Source organism: Lontra canadensis, unplaced genomic scaffold, assembly GCF_010015895.1.
Source record: "Lontra canadensis isolate GAN:19392208 unplaced genomic scaffold, GSC_riverotter_1.0 scaffold109, whole genome shotgun sequence".
NCBI classification, from domain to species: Eukaryota; Metazoa; Chordata; class Mammalia; order Carnivora; family Mustelidae; genus Lontra; species Lontra canadensis.
Window position 1 is genome coordinate 400,678 of NW_022631103.1, and position 23,985 is coordinate 424,662.

General features: G+C 41.3%; 1 protein-coding gene across 3 annotated transcripts in view; it reads right to left on the minus strand.

Annotated features, from left to right (window-relative positions):
• The window catches only part of USP24 (ubiquitin specific peptidase 24), a 134,185-nt gene that overhangs the window by 26,744 nt on the left and 83,456 nt on the right, over positions 1–23,985 (minus strand). For all 3 annotated transcript variants that reach the window (XM_032839732.1, XM_032839733.1, XM_032839731.1), the window contains 18 exons: positions 23,546–23,705; positions 22,583–22,738; positions 20,355–20,425; positions 19,532–19,692; positions 16,227–16,288; positions 13,684–13,875; positions 12,573–12,690; positions 10,149–10,293; positions 7,704–7,823; positions 6,651–6,776; positions 5,940–6,038; positions 5,021–5,103; positions 3,870–4,011; positions 3,535–3,654; positions 2,983–3,203; positions 2,468–2,592; positions 994–1,135; positions 386–536 (listed from right to left, as the gene is read on the minus strand). In XM_032839732.1, the coding sequence (XP_032695623.1) occupies positions 386–536; positions 994–1,135; positions 2,468–2,592; positions 2,983–3,203; positions 3,535–3,654; positions 3,870–4,011; positions 5,021–5,103; positions 5,940–6,038; positions 6,651–6,776; positions 7,704–7,823; positions 10,149–10,293; positions 12,573–12,690; positions 13,684–13,875; positions 16,227–16,288; positions 19,532–19,692; positions 20,355–20,425; positions 22,583–22,738; positions 23,546–23,705 (2,394 nt within the window). The remainder of the gene's footprint in view (positions 1–385; positions 537–993; positions 1,136–2,467; positions 2,593–2,982; positions 3,204–3,534; positions 3,655–3,869; positions 4,012–5,020; positions 5,104–5,939; positions 6,039–6,650; positions 6,777–7,703; positions 7,824–10,148; positions 10,294–12,572; positions 12,691–13,683; positions 13,876–16,226; positions 16,289–19,531; positions 19,693–20,354; positions 20,426–22,582; positions 22,739–23,545; positions 23,706–23,985) is intronic.

The window sequence follows — 23,985 nt, forward strand, 5'->3', positions numbered from 1 at the left end:
TGTTTTAAGAATTAAGAATTTGTTTACAGCATGTAGCAGAGTAGATATTCAATAACTGATGGTCATCACTGTCACAACAGTTTTCCCCAAAGGAATGAACCCTATATTTCAGCCGTGTGTGTCTTTAGTGCTCACGCCCTCCCACGTGTCTATCTGTGACACCCTCCAGTCACACGGCAGGCTGGCGATAGTGCCGGCCACCTCGAGTCTGTGGTCACCTCTGTGACCTGGTATAAGACACTTGTGGCACAAGGTGGTTAGGACAAGGCACTTGAGATCCAACCAAGTCCACGAGGAGGCCAGCAGGAACACATCTGGACCTCTGAGGTGGATTTTGACTTTTATCTGAATTTTTCTCCTTTAGAATTTTCGATATGGTTCTTACCTGGTATATTCGCACAGGCATTTTCTCCACAAACAGTCCTTTCTTCTCGCCTTTTTTAACCAGCTTGGTTAGAATAGAGAGCCGGTCATTGTTAGGCCTGTGGGGCCGGGGAGAGGACTGCGGTGAAATCTCTGGAGAAGATGGTGCAGACCTAAGGATGGAATCAGAAAACGGTCTGGTGTAAAGCCGACAGACTTATGTAACAAGGCACTAGACTTGGCAGTAAACTGCATACTTTCCAGATCCAATATAGGAAAATGCAAATTCATAGATAACAGGACCTTAAAAAAACCAGCAACGCTGGCAGTGCTAGCCAAGTGTGACACTTTGGACATAAAGCGCACCCAATAATTGCTGAGATTAGAAAAAAATGGCAATTCTAGAATGAAATCATTTATATACATGTTTCTAAATACCAAGTAACTTCTTGCTAAGGAATCATAAACAGGTGACAATAAGAAAAGGGGTAGAGGTATTTACTTACTTTCTTTTTAGAGTTTCTCTCTAGCTTGTTTAACAAATTACTTTTAAATGCCAAACAGTATACTCAGGATTGTAATGACTGCCTGCTGAAATGGTGCAGTGAATTATGTGGAAGAGAAACTCACAGAGAGAGATCCTCAGCTTCCTGCCGGACGACGCTGACCCGGCTTTTCTTTGGTAACACTGGGGAGTTCTGATCAGAGACCCTTTGGTAAAAGAGCATATAGGCATTCCAATATCTTCGGCGTACATCAGTATATGGGTTTGCTTTATAACAAGACAGGAAGAAATCTTTGTAAATAAAAAATGTTTTCTTGTCTTCACAATTTAAAATAAAGGACCTATAAATAAAGCAAATACTTACAAAATTTATAAGCAAAATGTAAGTAAAATGTCTTTTTACCAGTAATACTATTTAGAATCATTTGAAAGGTAATACAGAGGAATAGGAAGAAAGCTGTATGATAATGGGGTAAAGAAGGTAAACATTCCTAGGCAAGTCTAAATTTAACCAAAAGGCAGATTAACATTTAAAAATAAATTCTGTGACATAGGATGGGATTATAATTGGCCTCAACCAATTCTGTATAGGAAAGCCAAATCTAGGTAAGTTTTGGCAACGATACTATCTTTAACCATTAACTATCTGTAGCCAAAGGTAACTACTTTAGACAAAGGACTACCTTGGTATGGTATCAAAATCTAATATAGTGGATATAATACGGGTAAAATTTTTTAAAAATTTTAATTGAAGTGTAGTTGACATATACTATTAGTTTCAGGTATATAACATAATGATTTGACAATGAGGTACATTATGAAATGCTCCCCATGGTAAGTGTCATTACCATCTGTAGCCACACAACCTTATTACAGTATTATTGACTATACTTCTTATGCTTACTTTCCATCCTTGTGACTTACTTATTTTCTAACTAGAAGTCTGTTCCTCTTAAGTCCCTTCACCTATTTTCCCTGTTTTCCTCTAACCCAAACACAGAAATTTTTAAATGCCCCTAGAGTACTACAAAATCAGGTTTCAGAAACGCTAAGGTCTCTATAAAAGGTCTTCCCCTCACCCCCAAGTAGCAAATTCTGATTGGATTCTCTGAGGTCCTTTTCCTCATAGTCTTTCTTCTGGGGGTGGTGGCTGGAGAGAGAAAGACTGTTTTGCCATACTGCATAAACACGGTTTTAAAACCCAGGTGTTAGGGATGTCTTCTGTAATTAATTGTGCCTCTATGTAAGTGAAAAGGAAATTTGAGAATTTTAGTGGACAACTACTTCTTCTGAAATTATTTTTAAGGTTGAAATTTTGCATTCATTAGTTACTCTCTGATACTTGTTTCTTCCTCTTAACTTACTCTATCACCTGTCCTCTGAGGGCTGTTGCAAGGAAATAGTTTCAAAACATTTTGTAAGCAGCCTGAGTATTTTCTCTCTGGCTATCAAGGAATTTGTGGATCTATATAGCTAGAACAATGGTATGTAAAAATAAAAGAATTACATTTTATGTTAAGAATACTACTTCCAATCTGACAGAAAACCGTAAGTTAAAAAAATAAAACTAATGGGAAACATCCATTTGTAAATACTTACTTTGATCATAAACTTTTGGTCTATATTCTCCTCCAAAGCATTCATACTCCAGGGTCTCATCATTTAGGTCGAATTCCTCTATGACTGTATCATTAAACTTGTACCACTTTCCTTTTCCACACCCTCTGGAGCCCAGAGAGGAAACAAACGTTACGAGATTAAAACCCAACATCTTCCTCCCCAGCCTTTATCTCTAAGTATTGTCTACACATACATAGGATGACTACTATTAGAAAATACTCAAGAAAAAAACTTAAACTTCTAAAAAAACTTTTCCAACTGAAGAGGTAAACAGTTACAGTACATTTTAAAAATCCAATATGAAATATACCAAAGAGCAATGCAATGTAGCTTCTCTACACTACACTCAGAGGCATGGATGGTAAGAGCAGGGCAGGGGGAGCAAAGGAGGGACAGAGGAGGGCAAGAGGAATGGAGAAGGGACAGGAATGCAGAGGAAGTGGAAGTAGGACTACTGGAAGGCAGGAGGAGGAAGTGGCGTGAGTCCCTCTTACCGCCTGTCCTTAATGAAGGAATAGTAGTGACCCGCGTGTGCCTGTCCACTGTGGACAATAACACCGACAAGTTCATAGTTTTCAGTGAGGGCAACTTTTTTTCGTGGGGATCCTCCACCTCCCTGGTCCATACTTCGCCCGTTTTCACCAACTTCAGAAGATGAATCTTGGCGAGCCATTCCTGAAACTGTGTAAGGCTCCATGTTTAGCATCCAGGGAAACTATTTAAAAGCAAAAAGACCACATTAGTGTTGATGAGTAACACAGACAGCAGTACCCCATTAAGTCAGATTCAAATAAGAGGGCTGTTTTCCTAATTCTAGCTAGGCCCGCCTCCACACTCTGGCCAGGACGACTTCTAGAGAGGAGGGCTGTTCCCAGATGTGCCTGTCCAGTGGCAGCAGCTGCTTAAGACAAGGGGCCCTGTATAACTCTGAATGCTGAGACCACAGCCTTTCACAGTAGAGATGGAAATTAAACATGTAAAAAGTAAACAGTGGAAAGGTGAGGTCATGGTTGTAAAGTATTTCGGGGGGAATGAAAAGAAGTTACCCTTATCTGTTCATCGTATTTAATGGAGCGTCCACTCTCCCAGTCAAATCCAAATCTCATTAGGTGAATTACCAAGACGCTAGGTAAAGACTTAATGCAGGTCCTTTTCACGGTTATTCTCTAAAGAAAAGCAAAACCCAATTATCTCCATGGAGGAAATAAAACAGCCAAATCATATAAAGGTCAGAGATTTCCATGGGCTTCTCCTGCCCAGGTAAAAACAGGTAACAACACAATTTAATGGGAACAACACTAGAAGCTTAATATTGCCCTCACATAAAACACAAACGAGTAACAAATTAATCTTGTTTTCTAAAAAAAGGCAAATGTAATACCTTTTCTTTACACTTCTCACAGTAATATGCATTACTGCCCTCTAGAACTTCTCCTCTAACAAACTGGTCCAAAGAAATTTCCAAGCTCTGACATGAAGTAACTCCAAGATTGAGAGCCATGAAAGCTTCCTCACGCTCATACCTGGTTAGGAAATCACAGGAAAAACATAATCAAACAGTGGAATGTAAAGGTCTTGAAACAATCACAATACCTGAGACTGTACAGAGAACTACATTCATAAACAGGGAAATTAATCACTGGTAATCAATTTTTGATGATGAGAAATTCCTTAAAAAATCATGATTTTCAGCAAAGAATTTTAGAAGTGGAAACCAGAGAAACTTAATTCAATAAACATTTATAGGTCCACTTAGAGAGAGATCTGTAAGTCTCTCAACAATAAAAAATTCATGACATACCAGCAGCATCATTTAAAAAGGATGACGATCATGTGCTGTACTACTGTAGCCAACTGGCAATTTCCATGTTTTCACCTCAATACTGAAGCCTTTTTCTACTGCAAAAATATTTCCTCCGAGCTTAGTATCTGCATCAGGATAACCCAGGGAACACATGCTTTTTTTTTTTTTAATTTAATTAATTTATTTGAAGGGGAGAGAGAGAGAGCGTGCGAGCAAGTGTGCGCACAAGCAGAGAGAGTAGCAGGAAGAGGAAGAGGAGAAACAGGCTCCCTGCTGAGCGAGGAGCCTGACACAGGGCTCGATCCCAGAACCCTGGGATCATGACCTGAGCCGAAGGCAGTTGCTTAACAAAATGAGCCAACTTTTCTGTTTGAGGATTTGTGACTTCCTGTGGAAATCCATGTACTGACAGATGAAACTTACAGTACTCTTAAAGCTCCACCTTAAATACATGAATACGGAAGCTTCTGCTTGCATCATGATTTGCCTAACACTAAGCATGAATCTGAATATTCTAGAAATTGGCTCAACTCAAACATGCCAATAAATTGTTACAACAGCTTAAGAAATAAAAATACTATTAAAAAATATCATAGTTGAAATTTTTAGATCTTGTCACTTTAGTCAAGTAGAACATGGATGAAAATCAATAAAGTACTACCAATTAAGCGGAAAAAAACCCAAAAATGAAGATGATCAGTTTTGATGTCCGTGGTATCTTCACTAACCTGTGAGGACAGTCTTTACAGATCTTCTGATCAGAATAGATGCCCTGGAAAGTATTCTTAAAAATCTGGTCTCTCCCCATTTTCTGTTGGAATAAAGGGATAGAATTTTAGTTGATGCCCCTAGAATTTATAGGTCGCTTACACAGAATTTTATCTAAGCCTAAGTTAAAGTGCAGATTTCAACTTAACAGCTAAAATACAGGGAGTCATGTTGCTAGCTTAAGCTGGGATCAAATGGGACGACTGAAAGCCACTGGCCCGACTCTCAAAACAGCCTAACCTGTTGGTGAAGGAAGAGGAGATGGCCCAGTCCCTGCTGGTGACAAGAACAGCACTCAGTGGTGATTCTGAATCCTTTCCCCACACTGCCCGCAGTGACCACTGGGTTAGGAGCAACTCTCCCTAATCTTTTCTTCCTTCTTGTGGATAAAATGCTATATATTCCTAAATGATCTGAAAAAGGAAACAAGTAACCTGGGTCTCCTGCTTCACTGGGAGGTGCCCTGTAACTAGGGAAGCTGGTCACACGTCATGCTAGGTGGGGGCAGGAAGCTTTGGGCTCACACACCCCCACAGACAACTCTAATCTGGCCCTCTGGCAGATTCAGACTGCAGAGCATGGGCTGGTGGGTCCCTAGTGAGGGCAGCATGCCTGAAGCCAGGCTACCTTGGGGCACCCCCAGTGGTCACTCCGGAGTACAGGTTAAGAGCTCCACACCTCACCAAGAGTTGCATGAATAAAGAAAAGAAGTCTAGTCTCTTTTGATGTTCAAACCCCGCCAGAAGAACTGACTCACAGCTGTGGTATTAAAGATGACCAGATTCTGACTGGCCAGTTTCACAGTAATGGCCATCCTGCCACACCGCTCTTGTATTAGAGTCTGAGGGAGTCAGAAAGAAAGTGACATTTGTTTCCTACCTTAAGATATTCGTCCATCTGATCAATAAGACTAGTGAAGAATTCATATGCATCCTGCTGTTCTCTCACATAAAGTTCTTTGTTCCACATCTTGAAAATCTATGCAACAAGAATTAAATACACCGTTAAAGGAAAAGTTAGCAATATCTGAACACGGTAGAACACAAATGTGAGAGAGCACTTGAGCGCTTCTAAAAACCAAATTCCCTATTAGGGCAGTAGACACTTTCACTGAAGTGTGATAAGCTTGTGTTTGGCTACTTAGGCTTGCTCTTGGCCCCCGTGTTACTGTCACAAGTTTGTGAGGCCACACAGGGTGGGATCTGAGGCCACGGAACAGAGTTTCCGTTTTAGAACTATCTGAACCACAGGGGAAGATACCAGGTACTCCTCCTGTGAAACAGAGTAATGTCCTTCATTTAGGACATTAGTGAATTGGGATAATTTGAACAAATACTCCCAAAAGCCAAAATTAGAATCATGAGAAATATTCAAAATCATTAAGATCAGCAGATCCCTAAAATTATAAATGACTCTTTTTAATCTTCTAATCATTTGAAATCAAGCATCAATCTTAAGCAGAATGGTGTAGCCCATTCTTCTGTAGATTCCTGGCAGTGGGATCAGTCTAGAACCAATAAAGACAGAAACAATTACCGCCAGATCCAAGGATCCAGTATCTTGAAATCTAGAGTTAACTGGATAACATACCTTCCAGAAGTTCTCAGGTACGTAATACTGCAGCTTGCTTTCCATCAGATGCCCAAAGAGAGACTGCACCTGGTAGAACACGCTGTCGTCTGGATTGTCTGTGTCATCATCCACTGAGAGTAATGACTACATGGAAAGGACAGAAACGAGGAGCATGAGCCAGGACTAGTTCACTGCTGCTCAGGGCCCTGGGCAGACGCATGTGTACCACCCACACTGCTGTCACAACACTCTGTACGTCTGGATGAGGCTACAGCTCTGAGTAGGGTTAGCCTTAGTTACTTCTGAGTTGGTGGAATCAAGGACACGTCATTTCTCTGAGGCTCAGTTTGATCATGAAAAACTGGAACTAGCGATACCAGTATCTCTATGAAAGAAAAATGATCTACATAGAATATTCTCAAAACTACTAACTGCTATAGCACCAACTTCTGGTACAGACTGACTCTCGAACATGGTTTGAACCACACGAGTCCAGGTACACATGGTTTTTTTGGACACAGAACAGTACCATAAATGTATTTTCTCTTTCCTAGCTTACTTTATTGTAAGAATAGAGTATGTAATACACAGAACACACAGAATAGGAGTTAAGTGTCCAGTCAACAGTAGGCTGTCAGTAGTTAAGTTCTAGGGGAGTAAAAAGTTACATGCAAACTTCTGACCGCACTGGGAGGGCGGAGCATTAAGTGCTCCTAACTCCTGCATTCAAGGGTCAACAGAACTATTACAAAGCATGAATGAGAGACCCTAAATTTTTCTAAAATACTAAAAACATAAAGTAATTTTATGGAATAGAATTTGAGAGTAACCTCATTCAAAATTCCCACTTAGTCAAGTCTATCTGCCAAATAGGCAGCACACGCCCTCAGCAAATTTATAAAAACATAACCACCAACATGCTGTCTACATGTATTTCAGAAGCTCTGACAAAATCCCTAGTTATGTCTAGCTTTAGTCAACATTGTGATCTGTGATCTGTAAATCTGGGACAATTTTCAGGCCATGTACACATTCTCTTTCATACCATACAGGAAAGAAGAGAGAAGTCACCTCAGGGAGCCCGGGCTGCATATATAGCTGCTGGAAGACTGCATTCATGTAACACGTGGCGCCGCCATTCCTCAGTCCCACAAAGCCGGAACTGGACCTGCTATCCACGGGTGGAAGGTACTAGGAAACAGAGGAAGGGAAATGGTAGACAGAGAATGAGTGTATCTGCCACCAGCACATGCGCACCGGGGCTGAGAGGGAAAAACAGAAACTCACAGACTCATCTATCCAGTGGACTAGGAGTCAGGCTAACCCAACCTATGTTCTTGAAATACCTCTGCAGATGCAAATACAAATAAAAAATACTACTATCTCAAAGTTCCTTTTCTATTCATGAAGTACCTAACATACTGTTTACTTGTCTGTCCATCTGGTAGTCATGCATTCTGTCACCTATCATTCAACAAAAACTCACAAAGAGGCTACTATGTGCCAGGCCCTCAGGAGGTATATGTGGTCCCTTATCCTAAGGAGCTCACAGTCTAGCAGAGTACACAGACATCAGTCAAGTAAATATATCTACTTACAAACTGAGGTAATACTCTGCAAAAAACAAATAGGACTCTATGAAGTATTTACTATGAAGAATCCTGGCCAGTCGGAATGGTCAAGGAAGGCTCATATTCCTTCCCTTCCTTTTTAAGAAAGTAACATTCTTCTACAGAATAACTTATAGTAAGCATACAATTAAATAAGTAATTATGCTTGCACTGCACTTAAAGATGCCTTATACTAACTCTGTTACAATGTTTTTCTGGTTAGAAATAATCTAGGGAAGGCATCTTGGATGAAGTTGAACATGGCACTTCTCCAAGTTGAAAAGGATACTGAATGCCATGTCAGCAGAATCTTGGTTCTAAGGCCATACCCAGAATCACCTAACCTGCATAGCTCAAGTACCTGCATCCATGTAATAACCAACTGACAAAAGCCTATAGATCTTTTGGACCTCAGGGAATTGTTAAATAGGACATACCTTCCACTAACATTTGACATACATGTAGAGCAGGGGGATTTCTAAGATCTAATCAACACTACAATTTATTTGTAGCCCAAAGCAGAGATTTTAAAAAAGCTACAAAATAAGAAAAGTGAGTTCATAATAGTGCTAAAAAATAAGTATTTATATGAGGCAAATGCTTTTTTCATGCTGCTGATACAATCCCTTATGAGAAAAATAAAATTTCCATTTAAATCTATTAAACAAATAATGTAAAACTAAAAACATACTTATAAACTGAAAGTTTTAACACAAAAACAGTTTCTATTTTCCATGCTCATATTTCATTTTGCAAATGCTATTTTCTCTATCTGGTGCCCCTTCCTTTCCCTCCTTCCCCGTATGCTGCATAGTACTCAGCTCAGGCTTCCAAACGGATAAACCTGACTGCGATGTTCGTGGAGAACACGGAGGCAGCTCTAAAGGCATCCTCCCATCCCGGTCTGGTACTGCAGCGTGCCTGCGGTGTGCTTCCCTCCTGCAGAGCTCAACCAACACTAAACTGCTGGCCGGCCCTAGAGCCTCGTCCTGTAGCCTTTCGCTGCTGGAATGACCTTCCCACTGTGCTTCGGGTGGCTTGTGAGGCATCAGAGCTCTCTCTCTCTCTCTCTCTCTCTTTTTTTTTTTTTTTTTTGAAAGATTTATTTATTTTTGGGAGAGAGCATGAGCAGGGGAGGGGAAGAGACAGTGGGGCAGGGGTGGGGGGTTGTAGTGGGGGGAGAAAAACAGACTCCTCGCTGAGCGGGGGAGCCTGAAGGCAGGGCTCCATCTCACGCCCTTGAGATCACAACCTGAGCCAAAATCAAGAGTGGAGCGCTTAACCAACTGAGCCACCTAGGCTCCCCAGCTCTTAAAGATACCGCCACCTGGTGGTGAAGTGCCTCTCTGTTGGTAGAGCATTTGGGACATGACCTGTCTCTTAAAATTCATCACATTATATTGAAATTACCTGACTATGGCTCTGTCTCCTCCATTATACACTGCCTCTCTCAAGGGCCGGAATCCTATCTTCATTTAGGAGCTCCAAAGCCCAACACACCTATTAGTGCCTAGTAAGCCCAGTAACTCTTAGCTGAATCTTAATGAATGCAGACAGTGGCAGAGCCACTGTCTTGAGTCGGTATTTGCAGTGCAGGGCACTGTGCCCCCCCGCCCCCAGCTACTCCACAAATAGGCTGAAGTGCTACTTCTTTCTGAAAGTGACTATCAGCTGACTTGAACACGTCTCCTCTTTAGTTAAGAAAAAGGGTACTGCGGAGTAATATAGTATGACAATGGCAATAAAGTAACTTTGTAGTTTCTAGTTGATTAGAGTAGGTGAACACGATAGGTATATACGAATAATACTTTCTCTGTGATTAGATAAAGCAAACATAAGCTTTAAAGCTGTATGTTTAATTGATCATTCCAAAAACACGACGTGTGTCAAGGTCTAGAAAACTTACATCAAACTCCTTAGTAAGAGCAGGGTCGGGTTGATGATGCATAGAAAGCAGTTCTTTTGTGATAATTTGCAGATTTGAAGGTGAGCTATCAGCCAACATCACCAGGACTTCATAGGCTGCCAATCTGCTATTCACTGTACTACACCTGAAAACAGAAGACCCCAGTCAATTCCAACAGTGAATAGTCTACTTAGATAGCTCATTAAACTAAATCAACATTTGAAATGAAAGTATTAGAGCTGCAGTTCCTCAAACAGGGCTAATCAGGTCTGATGGCAGAACTCCAGGAACCCAGGGGGAAGTGTTTACTTAAAGGAAGAGGCCATGAATACAGGAAGGATGATTATGGTTGAGAGTTAAATATCTTCTTGGCCTGATAGAGTAGCAAAATCTCTTACTTAGGACTAGAGTATTTTTATCTAAGGTTTGGGTCAGCAAAAAAGGAGGACAAAGAGTCCAAAAATTTTATCAAAGACAACATGAGAGTAGCAAGAGCAATTTTTGTTATCACCCTGAAATTCAAATATCTAAATGGCAGAAAAGGAAAGCTATACAAATCACAATAAATGCCCGTAAATGCCTATTTGTGCCTGAAGACTTAAAAAAAACAAAAACAAAAAAATTCTTCAAGGACATGAATCTGCTTCATTTTGCTAAGAAAATGGAGGCAGAAATGTGTGGTATGCTAAATTAATTTTGTTTAAAAATGATGATAAAAGGTAACTAGCAAGCATCCTGCAGGAAACTAAAGGCTTCTGATGTTGCTCACCTTTAGTAGACATCATTTTGGGGATGGACAGTAACTTCTCAGTGTCACCTATGCCAACCTTGCCTTACTGAGACGATCACAGGTTAGGAAGGATACACAGAAAAGAGGACATCCAACCTCTGAGAGAAACACATATGCAGTGCAGTGTAGGAGATGTGTTCATGGGCTGGGGAATGAGGGCCACAGGGCTGGCTCTTAGATCAGCACCACATCCTGAGGACAGCGCCCAGGAGCTGGCACTGTCCTTGGCTTCTTTTTTGGACTTCTGGATTGCAAAGGACCCGTAAAGAACACATACGAGGTACTGTACACACGGACTAAATGTGAAAAATTTCTTTTGTTAGTGTTAGTAAGCATTACTCGTGAAAACACTTCTGTGTACTGTAACTCTCTCTCTGGCTTTAGGGTTTAGGTGGGAAAGGGCGGGGAGTCATTGTGATGAATGAGTATCACTCAGTACACAGGGGAGGATGAGACAAAATGCCGAGTTTTCTACTCAAGGCGCTGTGCGCGATTAAAACAACCCAACTCCCTGCTGATGGAGGGGCTGCTTTTAATAAATACAAGGAAAAGGATTCATGAATAAAATTTCAATAAAACCACTGAAGAACCACTGAACTCTACCTCTGAAACTAAGAATACTCTATAGGTTATCTGCATTTAAATAAAAAAAAAAAAAACCAAACTACTGAAGATTTATTTTCTCCATTCACTGAAAGCTGGAACACTCCTGTGTTTCTACTGCTTTCAAAAAGATTCCCATGGAGCTAGCACCAGATATTCCAGAACAAGACTGGAGCAGGGGTGAAGATGGGAGTCACAGCCCAAGAGACAGCCCAAGAGAGCTAAGGAAGGTTTATGACCTGAAACAGATTTTGCTAGTAAAAAAACTCTACACAGAGAAATACTCACACATGGTAAGATATAGTTTAAGATTCCATGAAATACTGCTTATTAGGCCTTGCCCATTCCAATAACCACTACGATTATATGGGAATATTTTTCACTGGTTAAATATCCAATCCCCAGTTCCTTCAGGATTATTTAATTAACTCTGGTTTTCCTAAGAGCAAAGTAAGTTGGATTCAGAGGAAGGACGGGAAGCATGAAGCAGCCTCCTCCTAGCTCTAGGAGCACCCAAGTAGGGTCAATATTACAAAAAGATCTTTTAAATTTCTACCCATAAAAGCGAATACAATATGGGATTCTAAAATTACCACAATAAATCACTAGCAGTTGTAATTATCAGGACATGGCAGATACACAGCAAATCACAGTTCATGCACTACAGCACCTACATTCCTCCGAGAAGAAACTCTTGAGATTCTGAGCCTATTTACTTTTACTTTGGACATAATCCTTACCACCTCAGTTTCTCTTGGAATTTGTTACCGACCAAGTTAGCCACATAATTTATTACTTATTCTTCCAACTGGATGATAAGACTGGTTCCAGCATACACGGCTCAGCACCTATTATGTGCCAGACAGGCTTTATCCTAAGCCCCTTTACATGCATTTCTTTATATAGTGGATATTATAACTACACACACTCACGAGATGGACGACAAATTCCAAGTTAAGAAAATCTTTTTTGGACTAGAGTTTCGAATTAGAATTTTTACCAAAACTGAACACAACGTGCATTTTCCATACTTTGGATGAAAGTCCTGTTGACTGATGGCGGCACTGCCAGCTGGAGAATGACTATTTAAAATAATTCTAGAAGCTCGGAAAAGGAAGTCATCTAACAATGGTTTAATGAGTGATGAACCTGGAATAGAGCATAATATTCATGTTGAGGAGGAACACATTTTAATTCAAAGATCCTGTTTTTGTACTTTCATATCAGAGCAGCAAAGGCACCCAAGGCCACCCAATGGCAGGGCATTCAATTTTATCTGATGCTTATTTTGTGAGCACTTACATAACACATAGCAAAGCTCTGTGGGGCAGAGGGGTGGGAAGGGGCTGGAGGGCCGTGGCCAGGGAACAAGGATAGAGAAGCAAGGGTACCTTCCTCTAGGAGCTGACGGTGGAGTGAAAGAAGCCATGCTTTCACTTTAGAAACACAAATGCGAAGACCACCACAAGGCAGAACAGTTTGAGTGAACAATTAATTCTTACTCTGGGTGTGTGGAGGGGGCACGGTTTCCGAAACTTTTAAAATCTTGCCTTCTTTGGGTAAAATGATGTGCCCTTCTCACCCTGGTTTAGAATCACTCTTTTCTATGTATCCCCAGTAGCCAAGAAGATTTTTATAGAGCTTAGTTTGTGTGATAAAAGTAATAATTAATGTTTTGACTTATTTTCTGAATATAATTTATAATAATGAATATGCCCTCATAAATTATATGTGTACCCCAGGACACTCATATGTACCCCACTACGCAGGGGGTGGTGGTTGGGGCTGCCTCCCAGATGAGAATTACCCTTAAAATAAGTGAGACTTACAACAGATAACATTTTATAAAGCACAAAATAGCAAAAAGAGAAAACCCTACTTTGAATTAATTTTTACTTGATATTAAGAAGTTACATGATCCGTTTTGAATACTATAAAATTCTCTACATGGTTTAATGACGCAGGTAAAACAAACCTTAAGTTTGTTAGCCACTAAAATCCCAGGTAATCTCGTTTTACCTGAAGGGCCAGTCTTCTATGGAGCATGGAGCATCTATTCTATTTTCCTAATTACACACACTACTACGGCAGTAACTAAGAAGCGAGGTATTCTATCACATGGGAAGATGAAGCAATAATTACCAAGCATTTCTTTTTCTGCCCCACAGAGTGAGAGAAGGGTCTTAATGAGCCGTAAGTGTCCTGCCAATAAGATGTTGTCTGCTTCACTGGTCTCACATTCAGCGGTGCGATTAGGTTCAAAGTTATCCAGCCAAGTGATCTCATCTTCGAGCATAGTCGCTGGGCTGATTCTTAACTGCTCCATTTCTGAAGCTTAGGGGGGAAAAAAAAGTCCATTTGAAGAAAGAAGGATTTCCCCTCATGGAGTCCAAATCCTGAATTACAGTAGCAAAGTCAAGTCCCAACCTTCCATTTCCTCCATCGGAGACAGCGGTCATTAACAAACAGTGGCCTGGACCTGCTGCCCCAGGATTGGGACAGCGCATGCGCACTCACTCCTTACCCACTCACTCTCTCAGTCCTAAACCAAACATGTAGTGAGGGCCCCTCTGTGCAGGTCAGGAAGGGGACAATCTTTTTTTTTTTTTAATAATTAAAAAAATTTTTTATAAACATATATTATTAGCTCCAGGTACAGGGTACAGGTCTGTGAATCGCCAGGTTTACACACTTCACAGCAATCACCATAGCACATACCCTCCCCAATGTCCATAACCCCACCACCCTCTCCTTCCCACCCTCCCCCTGGCAACCCTCAGTTTGTTTTGTGAGATTAAGAATCTCTTATGGTTTGTCTCAGGAAGGGACAATCTTGTTCTGAAGAAGCTCCTAGTCTGGGGGCAGGATGTGTGTGTGTGTGCCAGCACGTGTCCCGAGCGGAGGCAAGAATGAGGGTACAAGGAGAGCCAATGCTCCCGCAGTGTCACCTAGGCCAAGGGAGTCCTGCAAAGGAGGAGGTCCACAGCACAGTATTTCTGGACAGTGTACCAAACCCTGGAGAACTACTCTGCTCTGCTGTAGTAAGTTCTCTTGCTCTCCTCTAAATAAGGAGTAAAGCCAGATTCCGTCCCAGAAGATGGGACTGGGGAGGAGAGAAAATGTGACTGCGCTCTCCTTCCGAGTCAAAACAGCCAAGAGCGGTAAGGTCCCACAGGATGAGGTGAAGAGGAATACTTCAGGGTCAGTCAGAGTGGGACCAGCACGGGACAGGAGTCCACTTACTCACAGTGGACCCTCGGCTAACACCTAGACGGCAGGGATCTGGGTTTGAAGTGCCTAGCGTAGGTACTGGCATATACAAATTACTCCCCAAATGACAACTACTGCTACTACTCCCACTCTGCATTCAACATTCCCACAAGGCACCCTGGATTCCCTCATTTGTCAGTCAGTGACACAGGGAAGGCCTATGTGAAGTGCTTGTTCATGACTTCTATAGTCGTATGTGTCACAGCCAATTCATGGTTCCAGCCCTCGATAGGCAAAGCACACCACCCTCACCAAGTCCAAGCCAGAGAGCAAACCTTGCTGGCTGCCACCCAGCTTTCAACAGAAGCCTGGCTGAAAAATGTGGCACTCGGCTAGACGGACATGTCACCCGCCCAGCCCATGTGTCTAGAGGACAGGCATGCACTCCAACTACATTATCTCAGACTTCAACACCCCTGTTTCACTGCACCACTCAGAGCATTGCCTCTCCCACCTTCAAGAGACACTTGGGACACGGATGAAGGCATCTGCCTTGGAGACCTACGCGGAGGCTTACAGTCACTATGTCTTCATGTGTCCTTGACAAAGACCTCTTCGCGAGCTTCCTTTCAGATTTAAGTGCCATCAAAAAGATCTGTTTCTTTTGAGAAACCATTCAGTTTTCTTCGAGGGTCCTGACAACAGCAAACATATGCTGTTTCCTGTTTCCCTCTGACTGCCAGCAACCTCATGACCAAATTCTGACTGTGTGAAGCTTTAGCGCCCGCACACAGGCACAGTGTTTCTGTTTAACTCCCCCAGTCTGGACATTCTTTCCCAATTAGTATTTCCAATGAATCCTTTGTCCATCCTGATTTTTATTTATTTCCTGGAAGCTGAAGCAAATCTTTTTATGTAGAGAATGGGGAATGAACTAATAAACTCTTGATGTGAACAACTAAAATTTACACAGATCACCCCAGCATACCTCTGCCTTATACATGAGTAAGCACAGATGATCAAAATCTAAATGCTCCAACACTAAAATTTCGAACAACACTTCAATCACCTAACACTAAATAATTAATGGACTTCTATCGTTATCAACATACCTCAACAGTGATTCCCTCTTTCCTTTAGTGATCGACCTTTAAAATGGTCAGAATTCACTATACTAGGGAGAAAAGCTCTTCCTAACAGTTCTGTATTGGTGTAATTAAAACATGTGTCTTTGACAATTTTTAAAATCAACAAATCTTCTCAATACTTTAATGGCTGAGTATATGCTAGTAGAAAAGAGAACTGGTATATGGGCTTATGTGCAAGTTTCAAGAAAATAAAATTCAATTTCAAACAAGTAAATATAATCTCATTTATATTGAAAATACATTAAGTCAGATATAGAAATGTCCATTTGGCTTTCTTTTCTACTCCCCCCCCCTTTCCCCACAAATCAAAGTCCTACATCTACTTACTTGTCAGATCATCTAATAATTGGCACCTTAGATCAAAATACTCCATACACTGAGATAACAGTCTAAAAAACAGATAAGATTTCAAGTATTAAAAAAGGTCAATTTTAAAATAAAAAGCATTTTCCTTGTAAGAACAGGTTCATAAAATAGTTGAACAATGGAATTTTCCTAAGCATAAAAGAACTACTTTTACATCAATTCAACTTTAGTATCTTAGCAAGAAGCATACTAAAGATTCTGCTAATACAGATACACTACAGAAGTAATAGTGTAAAAAGAAGAAACTTACTAAATCTCCCATTTTGTAATGATGTACGGACTGACTGAATACATCAACTAGATCACACTCATTCATTCAAATACCAACCGGTATTTACTATGCACTTACTACATGCCTGGAACTGTTTTAGAGGAACAGGTGAAAAGGAACAAAAGAGACAAACAAATTTAAAAAATACATGTGTTAACTGGTGATACTAAGAAGAAAAATAAAGTGGAGCAAGAGGAGAGAAAGGTAAATTCTTTTATCTAGGATGATCAGTTAAGCTTTTCTGCAATTAAAGTAGCGAAGGGCACAAAATTTCAAGTCAAGGCACCTTGGTTTTATTCCTGGCTCCATCACTTATAGTTGGGTGTCTAGGGCCAATTTCTTTGGTTTCTAATTTCTAAAATGCTTGTTAGAGTGTTAGAAATAAACACACACACATATACATGCACATTCATAAAAGGCTTAAGAATATACTAATGAGAAGAATAGAGAATGAACCAAGAATTATGATTATTAAGGAGATAATATAACTGATAAGCTCATTTGTCCTTTGTGACATAAATGATAAAGAAATGCAACGAACTTAGCATGCTGCATGGCGCACAATCAGACCACAGTAATGCTAGTACTGTCATCACTAATATGGAAGAAATGTGCCAAACCTGGGCATTCAAGTAAGCTGTGAAACACATTTTTCAAATTATAAAAAAAATTAAAGATTTAATTTTATGTGAAGTTAAATGTTCTACATCCAAGAGATTGTTTCAAAATGTTAAAAACTCATCCAATGCTTTATTTCTTTTCCTGAGTTTTGAGAAATTTACCAGAAAATCAAACTCTTAACATTTAGTTATATTAAATAATTGGAGTCTACAAAAAGTATTAAGTGCAATAGTTTACTTCCTAAAAAATGGCTTACACAGAAGTATAATTCTAATTGTGCAGATGACATGGTCCTATATATGGAAAACCCCAGAGTCCACACAAAGTAATTTAGAACTAATCAGCAAATACAGCAAAGTTGCAAGATACCCAATTGGGACATGAAAATCAGTTTTGCTCCCATACACCTACAAACAATATGAAAAGTAAGAAAACAATTCCATTTACAATAGTATCAATTAGAGTAAAGTACTTAGGCATCCACTTAATGAAGGAAGCAGAAGACTCACACAGTGAGAAGGACGAACAACGCTGAAAGAAAACCAGGACAGAATACGACACTTAGAGCAACAAAGTTGTGTAGTGCTGGTGTAAAGACACACAGATCGATGGAACAGAAATGAAAAGCCAATCAATCAGCAAGCAAGCAAAGGATTTTTCACCAGAGTTGTCAAAAGCATTCAATGGGGAAAACGGTGCCGGAACAACTGGATTATCCACATGGAAAAGACTGAGGCTGGACTCTTACTTTCTGTCACACAAAAAACTTAACTCGAATGGATCAAACACATATATGCAAGAAGGAAAACTATAAAAAAAGATGGAATATATAGCAGGAAAACTTCATGACATTAGATTATGCAATGATTTCTTAAGATATGATGCCAAGAGCACAGGCAACAAAAGAAAGAACAGACAAAGGAAGTATTTTTCAGTCTTGGTTAGAGATGAAACCATGACACAGATGAACCTGGAAAGGGTAGAATGGGGGAGGGGGAGTGAATGGGGAATTAAAGTTTAGTGGGTACAGGGTTTCAGTTTGAGATGAAAAAGTTCTGGGAATGGGTAGTGGGGAAAGCTGCCCAACAATGTGTACTGTGTATGTACTTAATGTCACTGGTCTCTAGACCTAAAAATGAGTAAAATGATCAATTTTATGTACATTTTGTTGCAGCAAAAAAAAAATTCTAGCAAATCTAAAAAAATAAAAAAAAAACACTTGTTTTCGAACTGTCTCTTCATGTCCTTTGTCCATTTTTCAGTTTGGTTGTTGGGTCATTTATTTAGTGATTTCTAAGAGCTTCTTATATATGTTATTAAATGAGTTTCTTGTCTGTCCCATTACAAATCTATTCGGCCAGTCTGTGAACTGACTTTTGACTTCATGGTATTTTTTTCCACACAGAATAATTTAATTTTTGTGGAGTTGAATTTATCAGCCTTTTATTTCATGACTTAACAGGTCCAGAGTTTCAGTTCAGGATGATGAGAAGTTCTGGAGGTGGATGGTGGCCATGGTTGCAGAAGAATGAGAATATACTTAATACCACTGAATTTATGCTTAAATGCTTACGTATGCTTAAACAGACCAAGTTTGGATACAAACTTGGGGCTCTGGATACTTATCCAAATGTAGGAGGCTGGGGCTCTAACATTTCTTCCCTTGCAAAATTCTCATTTGTAAAATATATACATAAGAAAAGCAAATACTGGTTTCACACATCTCAGTGGTACCTTTCATGTCCTATGACAAGGTTTCTCTGGTGAAGCAAAGTTGGAGAAAGTGGAGGTGGGTGTGAGATCTCCTCCCTCCCATCCTGGGCCCAGACTGGGGCAGCCTGGCACGCAGGCTAGCCCACAGAGATACGGCAGGGTGGGCAGAATGGACTTATCCAAGCCCTTCCATCAGCCTGGACCACAGCTTCCCTCCATGCCCGGGTACTTGTAAAACCAAGGGAGAGAGCTAGAAGGACACCCCAGCTACATCTAGATAGGGAGTTCGGAAGTATGCTGATCTGAGTGACAAACTCAAAGACATGAGCAGTATGACCTTCATCAAGTGATGGGGCTCCCATAATTTCAGCCTCTCACCACTCAGGTGAGCTCTTCTTTCTCTTGGGGGTGATAGACCAGCTCAGGTGGAGGTGGGAGGTGGAAGTGATTCAAGGGGAAGGAAGCCTGGCAGTGTAGTGTTTCCTCTAACTCTCCCGTCCTGAGTGGGGATAATAAGAACTAAAAAGCCCTCGTTTGGGACACAAATGTTACAGAAGGAAAGGAGAAAATCTCCTGTCATCTCAACAATGACTTCAGGGGAGCGGCACACAAATCATTATTCTCTTTCAGTTTAACATGAACTTTAATCTAGATTCCATACCTCTGATTGACTCCTCTCATAATACTAGTCGGGGACCAGAGAGGTAGCTGAGCCGTGAGAATCACACCTAGGAGAAACTGGTTTGGCTTCTGTACATCTGGGTGAGCTGAAGTATCTGTCTGACTAAGAGTGTATAGCTGATCACAGGCAGCACGGCGAATCTGAAATTACATCATCAGTGGTGAAGGACACACATCAGTCAACACTTAGACACTGCTTACAAAGTGATTTTCCTCTGAAGTCCACACTCTGAGGGAGGCTATCAGGATGAGAATGTTTTCATCACTACTGGTAATGTTTACATTGAATAAACTAGGGCTGATTAAAAAGAAGCGTGTTCAGAGAACTGATCCCCCAAATTATTCCAGTCTCCTACTCTAAAGTTTCATAATTTAATTTAATATAAATGAAAATAAGAAAAAACTCTTCAGGTATTTCAAAATTAATTTTCAAGGTCAAATAAGAAAATCAGAATTATAAAATCTAGTGGGAATTCATGGCCTGAAGCTGGTCTCTCTGGATTTGACAATGTTGACAATGGTGACACTGAACGCCAGCTGCGGGTGCACACCAGCTATAACACTGTTTGCTGTGAACAAACACAAGTTAGTCTTAGTACTACTCTCTGAACTTTTGGTGGAACACAGAACAGAAAGGAGGGCAGAGTGTCCAAATGGTCACTTTGCTCTTGGAGGGCTTTGTAGGACTCAGAAGAGGACCAGACGCCATGCCTTCCGCCCTGTGCGCCGCGTTGCAGGTATGCAGAGGACCGTGGACAGAAGAGGACCAAGGGGACGTTTTATGTAATGTACAAAATCCTTACCTCAGCACTTGGTGATCCAAGCAGGATATCAATGATAAAATCAGCAACACAGGGCAAGTTATAGAAGGATGCTAGTGAGAAGAATAAAGAGAATTGGGGACGGGAGGGGGGGAACCAAGTTAGAAAATGCATTTTCAAAATTTCAAAAATTCTGAATACTTTCTTAAGCTTAAATATAGCAGAAATTCAACTCTTCTACTTGGAAATGAATTCAGTACTTTCCACTGCCTCCACATCTCTGAGTTTCCCCCATGAGAACCCAAGGTGTCCAAGAGCAGGACCATGTCTCGGTCACCTCTCTGCCCCCACATTTTAGCACAGCACCTTGTACACACCAGTTATCGAACAGTATGTCTTGCCTTGATAAACTATCAATATTCTACAATGAAAGTACAAATGATAAAAAGCTTGAAGGGAAGTTGTAATTATTTCATCTTGACTTGAAAATATCTCTAAAACTAAACAATTATAGGAAAATTGAACTACGGTTACAGCATTTGTTCTAAACATTTCGTAATGACTTGTACTTCTTATATGTGTCTTCAAAAGCACTCTTGCTCCAAGTAAGTAATTTCGGACACTACATTACTGTCCTACAAATGTCCAACTTTTTCTATATCTACCTTATCTTATATGACGAGTTTGGTTATTACACGAAACACATTAACAGTCAACAATCTGATGTAACAGGTCGTCTGAATCAGTAATAATAGGGAAGAACAGGGCTTTCAGAAGTGGAACTGTTAAGACTTCATTCCTGAATAAATATTTACTGAGGGCCTGCTATACACTGGGCAGTGTTTGGGTGTGAGAGATTCGGTGGGAAACAAAATGGACAAAAGTCTCTTTGTGGAGCTTACAATCTAGGTGGGGAGGGATGATGACAATAAACACAATAAATAAATTATGCGAGGTATGGGGTTCAGGTAGTGCTGGGAGGACAGGAGGGTTGTGGTCAGAGAATGTCTCACTAAGAAGCTGAGATTAAGCACACCTGTGGGAAATGAGGCAGAGAGAGCCACGTGGGAAAGATGGGGAAGAACATACCAGGAGGAGGGAACAGCCAGTGTGAGGGCCCTGAGGCAGGAAATGTGCTGGGAGTGATGAGGAACAGGTAGGAAGCCAGGGAGGTCGAAGCACAGTGAGTGAGGGGGAGAGCAGGAGGTGATGGTCCCGAAAGGGTGGACTCTGTCTGGCCTTAGTAAAGATTTGGCTTTTACTCAGTGGGAATTGAGAAGCTGCTACCAGGTTTTAAACAGAGGAGTGATACAATCTGACTTACATTTCAGAACATCCCCTCTGGTTACTGTGTGGAGAATAAACTGCAAGGGTAGAAGCAGGAGATCTGTTAAGGCGCTACAGGTATAACCCGAGCGAGGGAGGATGCCAGAGCAGGGGAGGGTAACAGTGATGGTACCAGAGGGCGGAATCTGACGTGGCTGGAAGGAGAATGTGCTGACAGAAGTGGGTGTGAAAAAGGAATCAAGGAGGACTCAAGGATTTTGGCCAGAGCAATCAGATGAATGAAACTTCTTTACTTTAGCTGGGAAAACACGTGTGGTATGGGCCAGCTAGGTAGTTGGGCTGTGGACCCATCGTCAAGCCTGTGAAGTCTTCTTGAGAGCCAAGTGGAGGTGTCAGGGTGATGGGCGAGGCTGTAGTTCCACATTCAGACACTAGAGGGAGTTTGGGGCTGTGATGGTGGATGAGATCATGGGGAGAAGGGGTGTAGACAGAGAAGAGAAAGTGACCAGGGGCTGGACCCTGGGGTGTTCTAATGTTGAAGTGTGATTAATAACAGTCCCAGTTTGCCAAAGCCCACAGATGAAGATAAAAGGGAAAATCTGCAGTTCTGTAACTTTGAATGCTAGAGTCATCACCAGTTTGATACAGATACACCAGGGATTGATACAGAATTCTAATTCTGCAGTTTATGACCTATAAATCTGGGTTGTCTTCATTCCCCAACTAGACAGTAAGCTCCTAGAGAGCAGATATACTGCCCGTTTACTACCTAACCATGGAACTCTGTATACAGAAGGTGCTCAATAAATACTTGTTCAGAATTTGGCCGCTCTAATCACTCCTCCTACCTAGTCTACCTGCCAGCTTTGACCCCTTTCCATTTCTATTAGTGTGACCTTTCCTACGATGGAATGTGCGTAATTCTCAACGGAAACCTGGCCTTTCCCTGAAAGAGATGAAGGGCAAACAAGTCTCCTCCCTACCCAGTTGCTGGCTCCGAAGCTGCAGGCACGTAACAAGAAGAGACAGAGCCTCCCCGGCAATCAGCGAGTCTTTGGTGGACACAGACTGTTGTCGCACGCAGATGCCCGCGTGCAGGGCTGCCGGGTCCCCTTCACTCCCAGAGCTGCAGTTGCTTCCTGGGAACAGGTAAGCAGAATGTTACTGCGGACCCCACCAGACCCTCATGGTATCATAATATCCTTTTCATGTGTTCCAGAATCCTCAAGTAAAAGTAAAGAGTGCAAGGAGACATTCTGGTCTAAGAAATGAGAGACCATCACTTTATTTGGCCGCAATTGCTTTAAAACACATTCGGAGGCACTCACAGTGTACTTAGAACACAAGACTCAGTTGAGGTAACAGCAGTTAGAACAGAATAGCCTGGTAGGCATGAGCCTTCCTGAGATGTTAGAAATGTTCCTCATCCTTACCTCACTGCGTCATCCGTACGTAGAAATCCTAAAAAGCCTGTACGTTTAACATTTCTGCATTTCACTCCATGAATGTCATACATTTTTAAAACTTTTTCTGAGGTAAAAATACATATAAAAATTGAAGAGGGAAACCAATTTATAAAAGCCTTACAGAAAATAACTGGCCAAACCAAGCAAATGACTTCTCCAGGTAGGAATTCCAGATGAATTTTATTATGGCCCCAATTATTGGCCTCATGGCACTTTTACAACACTCGGCAAGCTAAAAACTCTGCTGATCTGGTTTCCCCACTTCCCCTGCGCTTATCAACGCTTTTCCCGGAAAGTCTGACCTACGTACAGTAACGTGCATGGGTCTCAGGTGCACAGTTTGATGGGTTTCTACTCATGCTCAAAAGCAAGAGAAAAGGCTTCCTCCTTTTTGTGACTCCCAACAGCCTATGCATAGGTAACTCTCACAACTTATTTCCTGCCTGGTGATTTAATGACTTTATCCTTTTAAATCAGTACCTGAACTGCTGAGTCGGCTTCGGATTCCAGCAGGAAACAGAGAATTACTTTCTTTAATTGGTTGGCTGCTCCCAACCAGGTCCAGTCGTCCCGCAGCAGCAGCCCATGACAACCTCATGAAACAAGCCACAGTAGACGTGAAGTCACTCACTTCCATTGTCTAAACAAGGGCGGGAAGATTGTTATGAGAAAAGGAAGCACCTGAACACATTCCTCCTGCTGACTTCCATCCCCTTCTTACTGGTCTCAGTTCTGTGAGACTAATTCTCCTCCACGATCATACAGGACAGCCTTTTTCATGCTTCTAGACTGTTCAAAGACTCTCAGTACTTCCGCTACCTGTTCCCCAGAGCCTGACCTCCATGCTCAGGCGTTAAGATACCTGTCACTCATTTGGTTTTTACGGTTTCTCCTCTTCCACACTGTACGTTCTGGGCCAC